The sequence below is a fragment of the Peromyscus leucopus genome, chromosome 23 (assembly GCF_004664715.2).
Source record: "Peromyscus leucopus breed LL Stock chromosome 23, UCI_PerLeu_2.1, whole genome shotgun sequence".
NCBI lineage: Eukaryota > Metazoa > Chordata > Mammalia > Rodentia > Cricetidae > Peromyscus > Peromyscus leucopus.
The window spans coordinates 19,959,659-19,978,958 of NC_051082.1; the positions used below are offsets into that span (position 1 = coordinate 19,959,659).

At 48.2% G+C, this 19,300-nt stretch overlaps 1 protein-coding gene across 3 annotated transcripts in view; it reads right to left on the bottom strand.

Moving 5' to 3' along the window:
• Positions 1–4,371: 4,371 nt before the first annotated feature.
• Positions 4,372–19,300, bottom strand: part of Rimbp2 (RIMS binding protein 2) — a 90,317-nt gene continuing 75,388 nt past the window's right edge. The window contains exons 16-19 of one of the 3 annotated variants that reach the window (XM_028870200.2): positions 17,830–17,933; positions 16,343–16,414; positions 7,128–7,262; positions 4,372–5,044 (exon numbers count right to left, since the gene is read on the bottom strand). In XM_028870200.2, the coding sequence (XP_028726033.1) occupies positions 4,856–5,044; positions 7,128–7,262; positions 16,343–16,414; positions 17,830–17,933 (500 nt within the window). In that variant the 3' untranslated portion in view covers positions 4,372–4,855. Of the gene's footprint in view, positions 6,655–7,127; positions 7,263–16,342; positions 16,415–17,829; positions 17,934–19,300 lie in introns of all 3 variants that reach the window. The other 2 variants (XM_028870204.2, XM_028870203.2) reach the window with 2 other exon arrangements.

The window sequence follows — 19,300 nt, forward strand, 5'->3', positions numbered from 1 at the left end:
TAAGTAGGGATTGCTGCATGTCTTGTCTTGGGCCAACACTCTGTTCATTCCCAAATGAACAGGCAACACCTGTTCATTCCCAAATGAACAGGCAACACTCTGTTCATTCCCAAATGAGCAGGCAACACTCTGTTCATTCCCAAAAGGCCACTAACAGACCAAAGAAGCCATTCCGTCTGGGTCGACTTGGGTGAGCCAGTGTTTATTGGGGTTACTTAGAGGTGCATGGGTGACTCAAAGGCAGCTGCGTCACCTGAAGCTCTCCCCAGCCTGGTGATGGCATCCCAGCCCCTGTCAACCATCTGCCTTCTCTGTACTAGATGGAGCAGCCTAGTACTAGATTCTGTACTAGAATCTCACGCAAGGTTCTGTTGACACATCCCAGCCAACCCACAGAAACAAGCACACAGGGATGCAGCTTCACACTGTTCCCGTCAGCACCCCCTTCCCCCCAGCGGGTCGGTTCCACTGACCCGTGATTCTGCCTTCGCTTCACACCAGTCTCCCGTGGCCAGACAGTACGCCCTGGTAGAGGGGCATCTAGCTTGAACTATTAGTGCTGCCTAGCCCTCTGATAGGAAAGGGTTCTTTATGACCGCATGTGTTTAGGGCTGATCACTTGGGGTTGGACGGTCGGGATTGGCTTGTCCCTGGAGAGGCCTGATCTCTCTGAGCTTTGTCTTCTGTGGGCTGACTGGAGTCATCTTACCTGGTGTGTACAGATGACCCCAACACTCTCCTTTCCCTGTTAGCTCTTGTGCCCTGCAGGGACAGGTACAGAGGGGAAATATGTCCCCACGGGCCCAGCCTAGCTCTCCTTATAGTGATCATTCCCTCAGACAACCCATCTCCCCACCCCCCCACCCCCCACCCCCCACCCCACCCCCCCCACCCCACCCCCTGCTCCAGGCTGTACCTGGAAGCGGTGGGTATGACAGAGTCCAACGCTGATAAAAACAGCTCTGGCCAGAGGTGGAGTGGCTGCTGCATATGTGGCCAGGACTAGTACCTTCTCTCTGAGGGAACTGTCACCAAGGGGAGCAGAGTGTCACCAGAGCCTGCCAGGCTCTTGAGGCAGATGGAACTTGTTACCCAGATCCAACATGAATTCGGCAATCAGTGGCAGGACTCCCTGGGAGGCCCAGACCTGAACACAAAGGCAGGAACACCCTGGGACTCTGCCCTTCTTGGTCCTCTCCATACTGCAAGAAACCAATTATTATGGTCCACTTCCAGGATCAGATACATTCAGAACTCATCAGAGCATCATAGATGAGCAGGAGGCACTGGACTCCTACCTTTCCTAGCAGGCAGCTGCTACCTGCTTGTTTGGGCCTCTGAGTTCATCCTAGGGTTGACAAGTCACAGGCAGAGCACACTATCTGAAAAGGGGGGACTCTCAAGCCCCAGGGTATAAGATAAGGCTTTGCATCCCCAACCAATGGGACACAGAACACAGGGAGAGGGTGATAGTAGATACACAGGGGATTTCACCTCTACAAAGAACTCAGCCAGTGAGGAACTCAGGGGTCAGGAAATACTAGTAGGAATATATAACCATCCCTTTGTGTCTAGGTGAAGCCCTACTTTGCAAGGTAGAAAAATGAACAGCATCATTGTGGCTACTGAGCCTCTGAGGGACACAGGAGGAGGTGTCTGAGCAAGGGAGGGCTGTGCCACCACCCTTCATTTGCATATTTCCTAGGTAGTCTGATGAGTCAACTGTGGTGTGTTGGTGAGTAGCCTGGCTGGAATCGGACATCAGCTACTGTGAATGGCCAAGGAAGGCTGAGGGAAGAGGCAGGAGGAAAGGCAGAGATGATGTTCCCCCAGAGCTGGCATGGATTGTGGCCCTCCAATGGGCCCTGCCCCTCAGGATAGGACCACCACTTCTCCCAGGACTGTGTCTGAGAAAGTGAACACTCTGACCATGTCATGGGAATCCATACATGTCCTATGTATCCATTCTTGATCACATCTCTTCTTTCCTAAGAGGGCATGCACACTTGTCAGAAACAGATTAGGTCCAGTCAGCAGCTTGGCCATGCAGGGGCCTCTGTCCCTGTCTAAGTGACTCTAAGCTCAAGCTGCTGTACTAATTTGTGTTCCTTCAACTCGTAATGTGGGATTGTCTGTTGTCTGAGTTTTATGAACTCATTGATCATTTTTGATGAAGCTGAAAGCTGTAGAAAAGGCATTTCTGTCTATGGCGTCTTCCAAAAGGATACTGGCTTTAGACTTTCAGCCCAGTGAGGTTGTGGTAGAAGCCCCTTCCTTCTTGGCAGGGAGGAGCCTTGATCACAAGAAACGTATCATCACTTTCAAGTGAGAGGTTGGGGGAGAAAGTTCATTCTAGTTCATTATCACCTTTGAGCTGTCTCTGTTTATGGGGGCGGGGATTGTAAGTGTTATCAAATGGTTGAATAAGTATGATGGTTCCTCCTCCTTGTGGACCTGAAGGGATTCAGACTCTCCATGGAAACACGTCTGGACGTCTGGTGATGGTGTTGAAGTTGTTTAACTGAGAAGAAAAAGCCACACACCTCCACCACCACTAAGCTGGGCAGAACCATCTCGTGGGCTGAGGATGAGGAAGAGCATTGTCTCTCTGCAGCCCAACTGGGTGTAGTGTGGTGTGGCCAGCTGCCTCCCGGCGGATGCACCCCCTACTGTGGCCAGAGGAAACCCCTTTAGAGCAGCAGGAAAAGTCACCGGGGCGGAGAGCACTGATCCTAGTGATCTTGGCTGGTTGTCCCCGCTTTTGACAAGTCTGTTTCAATGCAGGGTGTAAAGGTGTAATTCTACATGAATAACATGGCGGCAGTGGCTGTAATTACGTAATTGTGCGGTCAGATCTGAAGTGGTAGATTTGAACTGTTATTTTCACCTTACCATAAACAGCATGAGTTTCTCTCCTACTCTTAATTCCTGTCATTAAGGATCAAACCTGAACCTGTCTCATGTGCTCAAGGCTTGGCTGCCATTTGAGGGGCTCTTGGGAAGTGACTGGATATGGGGGGGGGGACGCACCCGGGGGTGTGTGTGACACTTTCATCAGTTAATCTATTGATGAAGTCCATAGCTGAACAGGCTCTTAGGAGCTGGTGCCTCGCTGGGGAAAGTGAATCCGAGGGAACATGGCTTTGTGGGGGAGTGTCTGTCCCCTGGTTCCCTGTGCTTTCTGGCCACACTGAGGAGAGCGGCCTTTCTCTACCCACCTTTCCATCTCCCGGCATCCCAGGAAAAATGTGTCCAACCTCTGCAGAGCTAGCTGGTGAGTCAGGCTGCATTTCACAGTGGTGAGTCAGAGAGCCGCTTTATTAACATTCCTAGAAAGGTTGAGGGGGGCGGGGTGCTGCTAAGAGGTTTGGCTGGAATCCAAAGTTCAACGGATTCTTGTGGTCTCTGCATGTCTCTAGCAGCACATAGACTAATTGCTGCCGTCTATGTTCCCATGAATATCACCCCAGGAGTGTCATAGAAATGACTCCCAGAACATGGTTCAAGGTCATATTTTTAATTAGTCCCAGGAAACCCAAACCCATTGAGTTCTTTATGGCCATGTAGCAGAAAGGAATTCGGTCCCCCTGCCAGGATAAGAGAATTTAAAAGAAAGATGCAGACTACATGACATTGTACAAAATAACAAAGTTTATTTCTAGAAAATAAGTCACCCTAACTGTACACATGCACACATCCACACAGCACTTCACACACTGAGGAACAGCCTTTTAATCAGTCTACCACATACAATTATTTTACAATTTACAATATAGTTTTTGAAGACACAATGGGGAAAGCGTTGTCGTTCATTTATAAACCTTCCAGAAATTACAAAAGAAAGGCAGTCTGAAAAGTGTGTATAAAGAGTAGAAACAGTTTACAGTGGACAGGAATTACAAAGTAGTGACCGACACACACCTCTGCCAGCATGTCGGGAGGTCTGCTGTTCAAGGCTAATGTTAAAGATGAGTGTGGGGCCGGGGCTGTGAGATTTCAATGTAGGCTCCTTCTGATCTGGCTAATGAAACATACGGTGGCTTTGCTGTGTGTGCTGTTGGTGGTGTATCGGGGCAAGGCGTTTGAATAAATACTGAAAGTAACAGAAATCTAAAAGCCGCAGGATGGGACACTGAACACAAAGGTCATTTTTTAGCAGCTCCCTGGCTGGCCAGAGGGACGTGCATGCTGCCGGTCTCCCTCTCCTTTGCTCTTGTGTGTGTGTGTGGGGGATAAGTAAACATCTCCTGTATGTTTGCTGGCTGGCTTTGAAAGACCAAGGCAGGCATCAGAAAATGTAGGGCCTGGGCCACTGTGATGTGAAGCCACTGTGTCAGGGAGGATGAAGCCCAGGAATGCACAACACATGAGAAGTATACACGGTGTTTTTATTCGACAGTACAAACCACTGTGCAGTTATAAGGCAAAACATCAAGGCGAATTAAACTAGGAATTTCAAGACCAGAGTGGAAATGACAGTAATGCATGATGAGGCAAGCATCTTGAGAAGTGGGGGGGAGGTCAGAAATCCTGTAAGGGCTGATGTCAAGTGTGTGCAGGCTGGAACTGCAGGTAGGGGGCGCTGCAGAGAGCCCTCCCTCCCTGCTGCTCAGCCAGCTGCCCCTCCCACCTCCCACCCCAGGCTTTGGATAGAACTTTGGGAGTGGAGGAGGAGGGGACCACAAAGCAGCCCTCCCTGATCTCTCCAATAGTATTATGTGGATGGTAGTGTAAGAACGCATCTCTCTACTGCTGAGCGGGACGGGGGTCAAGGTTGGGTTTTGGGAGTCATGAAAGCCCTAGTTTGGAATTAAAGCAAGTGACATGGATTTGGAACTGTCCGAAGGCTCCCAGGTCACTTCACCGCACCCAGCCTTTTCAGCAGTTTCTTGCCTCTGGAGAGCAGCCCTTTTTTCTTTTTCGAGGACATTTCCCTGCCTCTCCCAGGACTACCAGAACCCATAGATGACGTAGGTGACCCCGAATGGAGATGGGCTGTGGGGGATGGAGCTCTCCTTGCTGTCCCTGAACCCTCGGGAGGAACCTAGTAGGTACATTGCGACAGTTTGAGTGCGTCAGCGCCAACAACAATTCACTCGGTAACGCGTACTGCCCCATCTCCCGCCAGCCAGGGGAAAGGGTGGGTGGTTCGTTTCTTCTTTCAATTTTTAAAGTATGCCATGAGAAGCACACGCCCGCTCCCAAGGCCCCTCTGAGAGAGAGGCTGGCCTCGATGGGCTTTCGCTGTCTTTGTCTTGGGAGACGGGGTGGCCATCGCTTTGGCAAAGAGAGCCAGGCCATAATTTACTCTGAAAATTCAGACTAAAAGCAGGGGAAGGTATTGTCAATCAGATGGGTAGGCAAGGTGGCCGCGTACCCATCAATCATTGTAAAGCAAAAGGTCTCAATGGGAATTTGGATGGATCGTGAACTAGGTGGGTAGCTAAGACCCTGCCATGGTGGAGTGAGCCCTTGGGTCAGTTAGAATCCTACAGAAACTTTGGGGATGGCACACTGTTTGAAAGAAAAAAAAACTGGAATGAACCTTAATTGCAATCTAAGGAAGCTCAAAGGCCCTTCTTGGACACTCTTACCATTTCCAAATAGAGGAGTGTATGTTTTTTTCCCCAGCACATGGTAGGTTTTGAGAGACTTTCAGGTGGGAAAAAAAAAAAAAGCCAACCATCAGTGCTTCGAAGGGGTAGAATTTGATTCAGGGACTGAGAGTGCCAATTTTACTTCATTCTGCAGCTAGGCACACCGGAGCATGGCCAGTGATCGCCAGGCCTCTGGCTCTCTAAACTCCCCAGAGCAAAACCTGGCAAGTTGAGAGCCAGGCCCGCGGCGGGCATACCGTTACAAGGCAAGGGGGCCCCAAGCTTGCTTGGATTTAAAATCAAGGTCTACCTCTAATGGAGAACACCTAGGGCGCACCCCAAAGCACACCTGAAGATACCACGGGGGGCCAGCTAGTGCAATCGCGGGAGCTGCCGAGTCGGGAGACAGTGTTGCATTGGTATGCCCACACCTCTCTCTCACCTCCATGAGCTCGGAACAATTGTGCTTTGAGGAGAGGGAACACCTGCTCCTAAGGCCAAGGTGCTGCAGCTGGGTGTTCCGGCCAGCTTTGGCATGCCCAGAGCCAAGGCCACCCCTCAGGGCTTGATCTGGGATGAAAAGTTTGAAAGTCTTGGCTATTGGTATGATTCAAACGTGCTTACAGTAAACACGTGGATCATGTTGTGCTTTTACTGAGGGTGGCTAACAATGCAACAGGCAGCGTCCCCTGTGAGTACACGCTGGCGCACTCTGTGTAAACAAACAGCTTTAAGAAATATGTTCCCAAGGTTGGCCTTTCCCGTATTCTCAATGGACATATTTAAAAATGATTGTTCGAGATGATTCGTTTCACTATGCATCCAGTTGCCGGGCAACTGAGACCAGGTGAGACAGCCTATAATACTTTAGGTCCAATGGGTTTTTTGAGACATATTTCTTTTCTCTCTCTCTTTCTTTAAGCCCACATTGAAGTCTTAAGACTACCGCGCTGTCCGCTTAGGGTAGCTTAAGTCGGTATCTCTCTAAGGTGTCTTCGGTTGCTCACTTACGTGAAGGCTACATGCCTGATTAGGGTGTGAAATGAACACTCTTCTTCTATGTCCAAGCAGATGAGCGAAGAGATAAAAACATATACGTAAAATACAACAGATAAGAACTCGCAGTGATGGCGAAACGTGAAGATGAGACACTCAAGAGAATGCAGTCTCAGGCAGGCGTGCTAAGCTACAGAAGCCCTGCCATCTAGAACTCTAAAGGGGGCGCCAGTGGCATCCGGGTCCCCGAACCTCACTCTCTGTCAGCTGAACTGTGCACCTATTGTGGAGGCCAGGGAAAGCCTGGGAGTTGGGCAGATTGACCGAAAACAAAGGGTCCTCCTGTGGGACACCAACTTAAAGTTGGAGCTAAGCATTTGCGGGCACAATGCCCAAAGGAGGACAGAGGAAGAAAAAAAAAATCAGGGCAGATGCTGGTGGGGCCCAAGTCATGAAAGCAGCAATGCAAGATTGCGCCAGACCACAGAGAGGGGAAGAGGGAGGCAGGCAGGCAGGCTAAGGGGGCTGGCTTACCCTTTTGGCCTTGGAGCGCATGGGTGGCTCCTGGGAGTAGTGGGGCGGAGCATCAGAAAGGTGGACCTCCACATCATCAGGCACTTCTTCCAGGAAGTTGGAAGGCACCAGGCCCTTCTGCCCATTCAGCTCTCCCTGTAAACAAAGGGCAGGGGAAGGGTCAAGGGAACCTCTTCTGTTTCCAGAGCCTATTACCCCCACAATGACACCCTGCCTAGGAAAACAAAGCGGCAGGGCTTGAAGGAATGCTGGGTAAGCACTCCCCAAAGGGTCTGCATCACATGAATAAGCCCAGCCATGCACATTGCCAGGCAAGCACTCTTCTGAGTCACATCCCCAGCCCTCTTCTCACTAAGTTGCCCAGGCCAACTTTGAACTCACAACCCTCCCACTCAGCCTCCTGGGAAGTGGGAACTTCAGTCTTCTACGGGTCTTGTTCTGGCCTGTCAAGTGCAGCTCTTGTTTTAGGATTATGGAGTAGATCCTAAAGATTCAACTCTACTTGGAGCCGCTCCTTGGTTCTTAAGCCCAATGCCCTCTAGGGCGGGAGTGTGGCTCAGTGGTGAAGCACTTGCCTGGTGTCTGCATTCAACTGAGCCAGTCTGGGAAGTTCAAGGCTAGCCTTGGTGACTTGGCAAGATCCTATATCCAAATCAGAATGGCTGAGGGTGTTAAGACAGCGACAGCGGTGACCCCAGCCAATGCCACTGTTTGTAGAATTTGGGAGCCAAGGATCCAAAAAGGGCAAAGAAGGTCAGAGGTGCTCATGTCACCAACCCTGTGGTTTCCCTTCTTATCTATGAACTTGTCATTACTGTAAAAGTTGAACCAACAAGGCGGAGATGAGCGTTCACTCCCGCAAACCCCCTGCTTCAGGGTGGTAGAACCCCTTACAGCTGGGTTCACACACCGGCTCACACACCAGGTTAAGGTGGAGTTCCATGAGTGCAGTCCCCCAGCAGTCACAGCCCTCCATCCCCAGGGCTTCCAACACTAACCTGCCTGCAAGTACTCAAACCAAGTTCAAACTGGGCTGAAATGGCGCCTCCTGCCTGTAATCCCAGCCACTGGGGAAGCCGCAGCCAGAGGACTGCTTGAGACGAACCTGGGCAGAACAGCAGAGTCCTGGCTCCAAAACAAACAAACGAAAACAACCTGCCTGGTCCTGATGACACAGGGTTGTGTTTCTTCAGTGGTGGTCTAGGACACCAGTCAGCCTACCCCATCGAACAACGAACTTGCAGGCATTATGGTGTACAACCAAAGCATAGGGATGAACCCAAGGAAGAGATATGTGGTAAGAAATGGTCTTTCTGCTGAAGGTTATTAACCAGAATGTGTAAAGAACAGCGCCAAACAAAAGACATTTAAAATGGGCATTTCTTCAAAGGACTAGACAAACGGCAAAATAAAATAAAAACTGAGAAGATCCCACCACCACTAGTCACAGGGCAAACACAGATTTCACTTCAGGGTGGATCAGCAGGTAAGGTGCCTGTTATCACCTTGACAACCAGAGTTCAGTCCCTGGACCCACCAGGTGGAAGGCGAGAACCAACTCCATCACGTTGTTCCTGACCTCCACATGGCCCCTGCCTACCGCCCACCCCACCCCTTGCCAATACAAAAAGCAAAAAATAAATACATGCGTGAATCTTACACCATCAGGCTGAATATGGTAAAGGACTTCCCGGGAGCTCCCCAAACCAGAAAACAAATAACGGTGAAGATGTGGAGAGACTAGAACCTCGTGACACATTGGTGGGAATGCAGAGGTGCAGCTGCTGTGGAGCACAGTGCAGTGGGTCCTCCAGAAACCACAAAGCGACCGTGTGATCCACAGCTCCACCTCAGGGTGCGCACCTCAGAAACTGGAGAGCCAGGTCTCCCAGAGCCACATGCACAAACGTTAATGCCTACAAGGCCCGCAACAGTCAAAAGCCAAATGCAACTAACATGCTCACCGCTGGATGAGTGGATCAACAAGAGACATGCGCGTGCCACGGCAGAGTCAGACTTAAGAGGAAAACCCCATTCTGACACATCCGTGGCGTGGCAAATTGAACCTGTAAAAATTATCTTTCAAGGATTTCTGGGTAAGCTGCAAGGCTGGAAGTCTTAGCACCAAAACCCGACAATAGAAAAGAGCTAGTGCTCAGTGTTCTCTCTTGGAAGAGACAGGTCTGTGGAAGAGCTTGTTAAGCCAGGGAGATCCCTGCTGGGTAAGCAGAGCTCAGCTGGAAGCCCTCTTTACACCAGCCTGCCTGCCAATCAAGCTGTCCTGGAGAGAGCAGTACTAACTTGCAAGGGGAACACTGCTCCTTGAATACACCGCATCTGCAGAGACAGCAGAGGCCTCGGTGGGCCCCAGGGTCCAAGAGAACTACCATGAGAGGACTTAGACCCTCCCCTTCCTCAACCGGAACACTGAGTCTACAGAGATCAATGGCTTCCACTGGTCCCTCCCGCACACAGCCACAGAAGCCTGCTAGAGCCAGAGGGATTTGAGAAGTTCACCTTTCAACTCAGCATAACTGTGCCAGAAAGTCAAACTGTAAATGTTCTGTTATTTTCTATTACATAATTGCTAACCATGTACATGTACAGATGCATGGCTTTGCTTTTGTTTGTATCCTGCTCATATTTGAAGAGGTTTGTTTTACATCTCCCCCCACCCAAGTTTACTAGTTTCACTGTATCCCTCAGCCATACCTCGTATGCGCCTCTTCCTACATCTTTCTTTCCTTCTCCCCTTTATACGTCTTAGATTTAACCCTATCTAAAATCGGTGAATCCTAACAGTATGTCAGCTTCTCCCTCTTGCCGCTTTTCCCATCTCATTTATTTTTTTTTTCAAAATTCAACCTAATACTTAATCATTTTCTTTCCCACCACACGGCCCTCCCACTCCCAATCTCATTAAATGAAGCCATGAGTACTCCGTACTGTCCTTGCTTGTCTTCCAACAGTTGACGTCTCAAGGGCCCCTGTTAACTGGAGAGTAACAGCTGGGTGGTAGCAACATCCAGCAGCCGTGATGGTTCCTCCAGTTAGCATGCCACCCCCGGGATAATGCAGAGCTTCCCCAAGCATTCAAAGCTCCTGAACTAAGGAGTTAGTTTACGAACTACACAATCCACTGTACCAATCTTGCGTGTTAGAAATGCAGCAAGTGAAAGAAAATGGCAAATTATAAAGAACCAAGCAGCAAAAATAAGGTGCATAAATCCCATCACGGTGACTGACATAAGAAACATGAAAACCGAAGACGCAGAACCCCTCCAAAGATTACTAACCCTGCAGCAATGGCATCCAGCGAGGGTGAGTTAAATGAAATCCCAGACACAGAACTCAATACAACAATCATAAGGAAGTTCAAAACCCCAACAGTCGGAGGAAATGAGGACGACGGACAGTGTGAAAGGGGAGTCAACAACGAGAAGTGAAGAAAACCTAGTCTGAAGTACCAGAAATGAAAAAAAAAAAAATGTAGAAAAACCAAGAACAACTCTATGGAAAGTCTCAAGGACAGAACAGATCAAGGAGAGAAGAGATATCTGAGCCTGAAGACAAGGTGGAAGAAACGAAATGATCCAGCAAAGAATCATAAAAGGTTGGGCTGCGCCATCTATTCTAAGTGGGAATTCTCAGACATAAATGGCACTCTAAAGAGACCAAACCCTTGAATTATAGGCATAGGCAGAAGAGAATCTGGTTCTAATGGCACAGAAAACATATTCAAGACTAACAGTTCTCCAGAGTTAGGAAGAGAGACCCATCCAGGCCACATAGACAGACCGGAGAAGAACCTCCCCTCATCATGGTTTAATCAAAACACTAAATATACAGAACAAAAAATGGGGAACACCACGTTACAAATTACAGCAGGCCCATCTGAGTAACAGCAGAATTGGCAACTGATGCTTTCAAATCAGGATGATCTAGAAAATGCATTTGAGGTTCTGAAAGACAACTCTGGCCAACCGGGACTCCTATCCACAGCAGGGGGGTCTGTCAGAATTAGAGAGCTGAAACTTTTCCCAAAAGAAACTGAAGGAATTTGGGACCACTAAGCCAACCCTACAGTTAATATTTGAAGGAGTCCTTCTGACTGAAGGGAAAAACAAGTCCAGCACAAGACTTCAAGGAAGAACAAACCACACTGCAATAATACTAAGGAAAGAAAAGCCAAGCATTACAAAAATCAACAAAATGGCATAAACAAATACATAACTTTCAATAATACCTCTGGGGAATTGAGACCATTAGAGTTCAGTCAAAAGACGCAGACTAGTAGGTTGGATTAAAACAACAACACAAATGAAGCATCTGTTTGTTGCCACACACACACACACACACACACACACACACACACACACACACACACACACACAAAAGAACCTCACCACAAAAGGCCAACACTGCCTTAGGAAAGGGTGGTCCAAGCAAACAGCTGCTCTCACATCCAACAAAGTAGATGTGAAGCCAAACCAGTGAGATAGTGATGGTGACTTCACAGTCAAGGAGCAATTCCTCAAGAGCAATCACCATCCACACATGCCCGAACACAGGAGTTCAGTTTCAGAAACACGTGCTGTTAAGATGTCACAGAATAACCCCAGCACAATAACAGTGGGTGATGACAGGTCATTCTGACAGAAAACTATCTGGTTTAAATGACATCGTAGATCAAATGGACTTGATTGACACCTATAGAACATTCCATCCAACCACTGTAGAAGGCACATTGTTCTTAGAAGCCCATGGAACTTTCTTTCAAACAGACCGTATATTACACAATGCAAGTCTCAACACATACAGGAAAACTGAAATAATTCCTTGTATCCTCTCTGATCACAATGGAATAAGACTATACAGATCAACAGGAAGATAAACTCTAAGAGCATATACAAACTCACGAGGATTAAACAACACACAATTGAATGATGAATGAAGAATCAAAATGGAAATAAAAACATCCCTAGTATCAAACGAAAATGAAAACATAACATACCAGCTCCTCTGGGATACAATAGAGCCAGGTCTAGCATGGTGGTTTAGAGCTACATTTATGCCTACGTCAAGAAATCAAATTTTGAAGCCGGGCGTGGTGGCGCATGCCTTTAATCCCAGCACTCGGGAGGCAGAGTCAGGCAGATCTCTGTGAGTTCGAGGCCAGCCTGGGCTACCAAGTGAGCTCCAGGAAAGGCGCAAAGCTACACAGAGAAACTCTGTCTCAAAAAAAAAAAAGAAAAAAAAAAATCAAATTTTGAGTAAATATCTTAAAGCACCTGAAAACTCCAGAAAAGGAGTATGCCAAATCAGCAAATGAAATAATTAGATCAGAGCAGCAATTAATGAAACAGAAAAAGATACAAAGAATCAATGGCCAGAGGGTTGGTTCTTTGAAGAGAGAAGGAGGATTCACAAACCCTTAGCCAATAGAAAGCAAGGAAAGACCCAAATCAGAGATGAAAAGGGAGCCATTACAACAGACACCAGCGAGCTTCAGAAAACCATTGAGTATTACCTTAAAAACCATATATCCCAAAAAGCTGGAAAATAAGAAAGAAATAGGTAATTTTCTAGACACATCATGACCCACCAAAATAAACCAAGATGAGATTAACAATTTAGTTAGATCTGTAATAGTCAGCGAGACTGAAGCAGTGATTAAAATCTCCCAACATAAAAAGAGTCCAGGCCCAGGTGGATTCACTGGTGAATGTTACCAGACTGTCAAAGAAGAGTAAGGCCAATGTTCCTCAGACTACTGCATAAAATAGAAAAAGAACATTACAAGGTTTTTTAATGAATCTAGTATGACAGATACCAAAAGCAGAACAAATATGCAATGTAAAGAAAAATTACAGACCAATTTCCCTGATGAACACAAATGCGAAAATTCTCAATAAAATTTGCAAACCAAATCCAAGAGTCTTCTCCTATGCTAATGAGTAGATGAAGAAAGAAATCAGAAAAACAAGACCATTTAGTATATGTATGCATGTATATATACACACATATATACATACATGCACATATATATTCCATAGTTAATCAGTTAATAAAAAAGATCATTGACCTTGACCAAGTTGGGTTTGCTCCAGAGATGCAGGGACTGACTGTTCAATATGTAAATCAATAAACATTGTAAGTTACATTAAGTAGGTGCTGTCAAGGAGAGAAACCACATGGTCATCTCAGTAGATGCAGAAAAAGCTTTTGACAAAGTATGACATCCTACATCCTGAAGACACTCAGAATAAAAGACAAATGTCTCAACATAATGATGAAAACTGTACATAGCAAACCTACAGTCAGCATTATATTAAATGAGAAAAACTTCAATGGGTTGTCACTAAACCCAGGAACGAGGCAAGGGTGTCCATTTCTCCATTGCATATGGTGTTGAAAGTCAGAGCAAGAGAAACCAGGATATTCGAGAGGAAGATGTCCAAGTGTCTCTGTTTGCAGATGTGAGAGACCCCGGGACTCCAACAGCAAACTCCCTACAGTTGATAATCACCACCAGAAGAGTGGCAGAATGCAAAATAAAATACAAAAATGAGCAGCCTTCCCGTACAGTAATGAGGAGTGTACTAAGAAAGAAATCAGGAAAACCAGCTCATTCAGTATATATCCATATATGTGCATATATATTCCATAGTCAATGGGTTAATGATAAAAAGAATTTAGTAAACTAAATCAGGACTCTCTGTCAGGAAGATGGATGTTGACTGTGTAGACACGTCTGCTGCTGAAGCGGTAGCGAGTCACAGGCCAGCTGCCCCAGACATGTTATTCAGCACTGTTAGGACAGTAAAGACAGAAAGTGGTCAGCTACAACCATCAGAGACTAAACTGTCCTCATCTGGAGCACTCGAGAGAATCAGCTGACGACAACAGACAGGCACTCATGACCGTAGTTCACGGGGAATACGCACGTCCCCAAGGGGGAGTCTGTACAGCCACAGTCACTGCAGCCTGGAGGCGCAGGCCGGTGACCCAGCCACTCCGGAGGCCAGCCTGAACAGCCCGGGGAGACCGTGTCTCAAAATGAAAAAGTAAACGCATTTTTGGGGCTGTGGCTCAAGGGTAGAGACTAGCAATAAGACGCATACATTCTTAAGAATGATTTAAAGATGCATTAAAAATAAAAGGAGTGAACATTTCTGAATCTTTTGCTAGATGACAGGAAGTGTATTCACTGTCAGACAGACATGACAGTTTCCCCCGAGCCTAACCTAAATGTGACATAGACTTTCTCTAGACAGGGGAATAAGAGTTTGCTCTAGGGCAAGGCTAACTACAATATTATTCCCCTGAATATATTATATGTTATGAAAATACAGAGATCGAAAAGGCAGAGCCAGCCAGGCGGTGGTGGCGCACGCCTTTAATCCCAGCACTTGGGAGGCAGAGCCAGGCAGATCTCTGTGAGTTCATGGCCAGCCTGGTCTACAGAGCGAGTTCCAGGGAAGGCACCAAAGCTACACAGAGAAACTCTCTCGAAGAAAGAAAAAAAAAAAAAAAAAAAAGACAGAGCCAAGAATCCTCCATACAAGTGGAATTTAGCATATACGATATGGATGAGATTTTTAAAAGGGCAGCTTTCTTAAAAAAAAAAAAAAAAAAAAAAAAAAAAAAAAAGATTTACTTCTATTTCCATTTGTGTACACGTGTGTGTGTTTGTGTGAGTATATGCAACATGTGTGCAATACCAATGGACGGGGGTAGAAAAAAGAGATGGGGTTATAGGCAGTTGTGAGCCACCAGGCAAGCGTGCTTGGAACCAAACTTAGGTCCTCTGCAAGAGAAGCAAGTTCTTCAACCTCTGAGGCAGCTCTCCTGCCACAGACGGGTCCCTTAGAAACGATCTTTATAATGCTCTAACTCAGAAAAAAAGGAAACATAGTCCCGAGTTAGCATGTGAGAAATTAGCACAGAACTGAAGAAGTGAGTAACTGAGATGAGCCCTCGGCACACCCTCCATGAAGACAACCAGGCTGTGACCTCATACAAATTCATAGAACAAAACCGCTCTCCAAATAAAGAGCTAACGAGTAGACCCGTGACCTACGGAAAGACATTGTCACTCTGTGCACGGAGGTGTGTCTATCCCACCAAAACCCACAGGGGAGCGTGGAAAGCTCACCCAAAGCTACATGGCAGTGTGCCTATCCCACCAAAACCCGCCGTGAAATCTTAGCAGCTGGGAGGAGCAGAGCCCTAAAACCCTGCCTGCCTGAGGCTGCCGAGGGGGATCTCTGGGATCATGCACCATGCACCTTGGAGAAGTAGGATTCCCAAGTATGTTCAGGAGGCCATAGAGGGGTGATGTGATGGAGCAACCACAGAGGGAGGCCACAGAGGGTGGCCACGGCGGAGGGGGGGCGGGAGCATTCAGAGGACATCCAGTTACAGAAGCAGGAAGTTAACCCCACCCTGTGTGTGGCCTCTCTTATTCATCAGCTAGTGACAGAACAGGAGGGAGGTGCCTGGGCTGACACAGACAATGAGCAGGTGTCTGGCTGTGTGTGAAGGGGGTGCTGTGAAGCCAGGGCTGGTCTACCTGAGGGTTTGGCTATGGGTGACGGGAGGTGTGGGGAGGTGGGTGAAGCTGGGGCTGGCCCGCCTGTTTGTTTTGTTTATCCATCCTATTCGCCATGAAAGAAAACCCCACCACCCAGGCCGTAAATAACCTAGAAAATCAAATTGTTCCGTAAATGTTTGGACGGTGGCAATTTTGTGTTTGCTTTGTCTATGGTTTGTAGACACAGAAAATACTATAATTAGTAGGAAGCAACGAGAGACCACAGCGCTAGCTCCCTTCCCTTCCTCCCCCCTCCTTTTCTTCTTTTACCCCTTATTCCTCCCCCCCCTCCTTCCGCCTTTTCTCTTACTGCTCCCTCCGCCTCTTCTCTGTTTTTGAAACAGGATCTAGCTCTATAGCCCAGCCTTGCCTTGAACTTACAATCCTCCTGCCTCAGCTCCCCAAGTCCCAGGATCGCAGCCATTTGTCGCTTTGGCCCCCCAGATTTCTATATTATATACAAAAGAGAACTCGGCTCAGGGAGGCGGCAAGCCGGGCAAATGCTTCAGAACAGGACATCAACGGATCACCGCTTATGTGTTAATGTAAGCGCAAACCAGGGGTTTCTTGATGTTCCCACCAGGGCCAAACAGCATTTCTTGATGTTCCAAAAACTTACATAATAAAATCCATCTTCATCGATTTCACCAAAAACAGTAATAATGTCTCCTGTGCAAAACGGAAGTTCAGCCTGCAAAGACGTAAGACAGAGTTAAGAGAACGTCGCAACACAGGAGGTGTTTTACTGCAAGGTCCTGGATTCCTCATACTCTTTGAGAATGAACCTGTCTTTCAGCTAAGTCAGGATGTAGGGTGCAGAGCTGAGGGACAGCGTGGGGGGGTGTCTCCTCAAAGCTGGGGGGACATCTGTTCTAAGTAAGCCTAAGAGAAACACAGTAGAGTAAAGGTCACTGCTCCCTGCTGGTAATGCACTGGGAATCTAGTCACATGGTAACTCTACACACCTGCAAGACTTGGGACCATTCCCTGGAGAGTGAGGACCATTGGGAAACACCCTCTCAGCACCAAGAAAATCACCCAACTCCACCATCAATGCAACACCCATCTGTTAAGTGTTAGGTCCCAGTCTGGGGAGAGCAGAGCTTGGTGAACACGAGCCCCTGTGTCCAGAAGTCAAACTGTCTTAGATCCTTAGAGCCCAGCAGAAGGGAGACATAGAAAGCTAGCCGGGGATAACTACATGTGCGGCTGTGTCCCTAATAAGAGTGAAGTGATCCGGTTCCTCAGCCAGCGGCTGATAAGCAAAGCTGTGGGCAGGAATCCGGATCAATCTGGTTTGGGGGGCGGGTGACTCTGGAGCCTTATTTCTGAGGTTTCTTCCTTATTTCTGATCATGTTCTGCCTTTGTGCCATGGGGTGCCCAGCTGCCCCAGGCACCCAGACCACCGGCCCTCTCATCTTTCATATGCATGGGAGGGGTCATCAGCCACAGTAACGTTTGTTTCTCTGCTAAAAGGGACTCCATATTGCCATGCCCTACAGGTGTGGGTCGTGGGTCGCTCTTCCAAAAGAGCTGGGAGACTCAGGCCATAGGGACAGGGATTTGCCACTAAAACTGTCCTCGTGACATCAAACACTTGAGCATACCCAGTGACTGCCACGCTGCAGTGGCGTACCTCTGCATGAGACAGTTTATAAACTAGACACCCTAATAGAGGAATAGGAACTTAGAACACAAGGGAGCAAGCATACTATACTCTGAGTGAGGCTGAGCATGAGCACTATGCTAGGTCAGGGGGACTCCCAGCTGGATGGAATGGGGCGGGACAATTTGTGGGTGTGGCTAAGAACGGCCATTTGCTCACTTCTCATTGATTTCTACAGTTCCCACGGGCATCCTTGGACCTTGGCTGACCACAGTTTAACTGAAAACATGGACCCGTGTTTCCGGTGGCCGGCTGTGAGCCCGAGAATGTGACTGCCATCTCTGATGAGGCTTGTCACTGGGCCTCCCTCTCTACCATGCTGAGAAGAGTGAGACCTACAGGCGCGTGGCCTCAGTATGGTGCCCAGGAGCAGCTTAGCCAGGAAGGCACTGGTAGCCGTTCCAGATCACTACAGCATGAAAGGACTCCGGGCTGGTACCTCGACGTCCACGTTGGGGGAGCTTTCCCTCGGGTCATAGTCGTAGAGTGCCACCATTCTTCGCGTGGGCACAGAGTGACCCCGGCCACTTCTTCTGCTTCTCTCTGCAAAACCGGAAGATCTAGTCACGAAGATCGCCAAATCAGTGGCGACTCCCCTCAGTGCCCCAAAGGGTATGCGTAACCTGCTAATGTCCCTCACTTGAGAAAAGTGTCTCAGCCTCTAGTGCTTAATGTTTTTTTCTAGACTGTTCACCTTCACAGTGACGTTCTCCCTTGCGTCTACCATGCCACGGGGGCTCTATGAGGCAGGGGACCTCCTCCCCAGACGAGTCCAAGTGGTCGGAGGCACCAGGTGACTACGGCTTGGGAAAGCCTAGTAGGCACCATGAGGTTCTGACCATTGCTCTGGGAAAAAAGCCACAGCTATCCCTTGAATTGAAACCTTCCTTCCTGGAGGGAAGATGGAAGCTCTTAAAACTCACAAAGCTAAGGAAACATACAAGGCTCAGAACACTCGGAAGTTTACAGGACTCACAAGGCCCCTGCCCAAGCTTCTAAAGCTGTGAAAAAGTGATAGAGAAGAAGACTCTTGGTGGAGCCACCTGCTAGGTGTGCAGGAGCTTCAGGGGTGCAGTTCTGGTGAGACATCACATATGTTGGGTGTGTGTGTGTGTGTGTGTGTGTGTGTGTGTGTGTGTGTCTTCGAGTCACCCAGAGTAGCATGGCCAGGTGGCAGCATGAATCACCAAAGACAAGGTGAGCACAGTTACCATAATGGACAGCACAGGCAAAAAAACAATGCCCACAATAGCCTGACTTTGGGGACAGGCTAATTAATCACGGTGTTTCTTGGAACGAAGTAGATAAGCCCGCCCAGTTTCTGTTTGGTCTGTATAAGCAGAGAAACTCAAATGAAAGAAAAGCTATATTGGGTCACACTAACAAAGCATCACAGCCCATCCACCGGTCTCCAGACTTGAGCTAATGACTGATCCAAAGCCCCTTAAAGGGAAGTGGGGTCCCATGAGGAACAGCCACGTTATGACCCTGACCAACTCTACAGTCAGCCCTCCTCCCAGCCTTCTCCAGAGAGACCTCTGGCCTTTTTTTAACGTAACTGTACACCGGGGAGAGGGAACCTCAGCTGAGGACTTGCCTCCGTCAGACTGGCCTGTGAGTAAGTCTGTGGGGGCATCTGTTTCGATTGATGATTAAAGTAGGGGTGGCGAACAGCCCCCTGCGGGCGGTGACACCCCTGGGTAGTAAGTTGTAAAGAAACCTGGCTGAGCCATCCAGTACGTGGCGGTCCGCTCTGCTCTGTGCCTCAGGTCCCGCCATAACTTCCCTCAATGCTGCACTGCGGACTGTAAGGTGAAATAAACCCTTTCCTCCCCAAAGCAAAGACTTTTAGCTGAACTTCTCCCATCAGACACACACACACACACACACACACACACACACACACACAC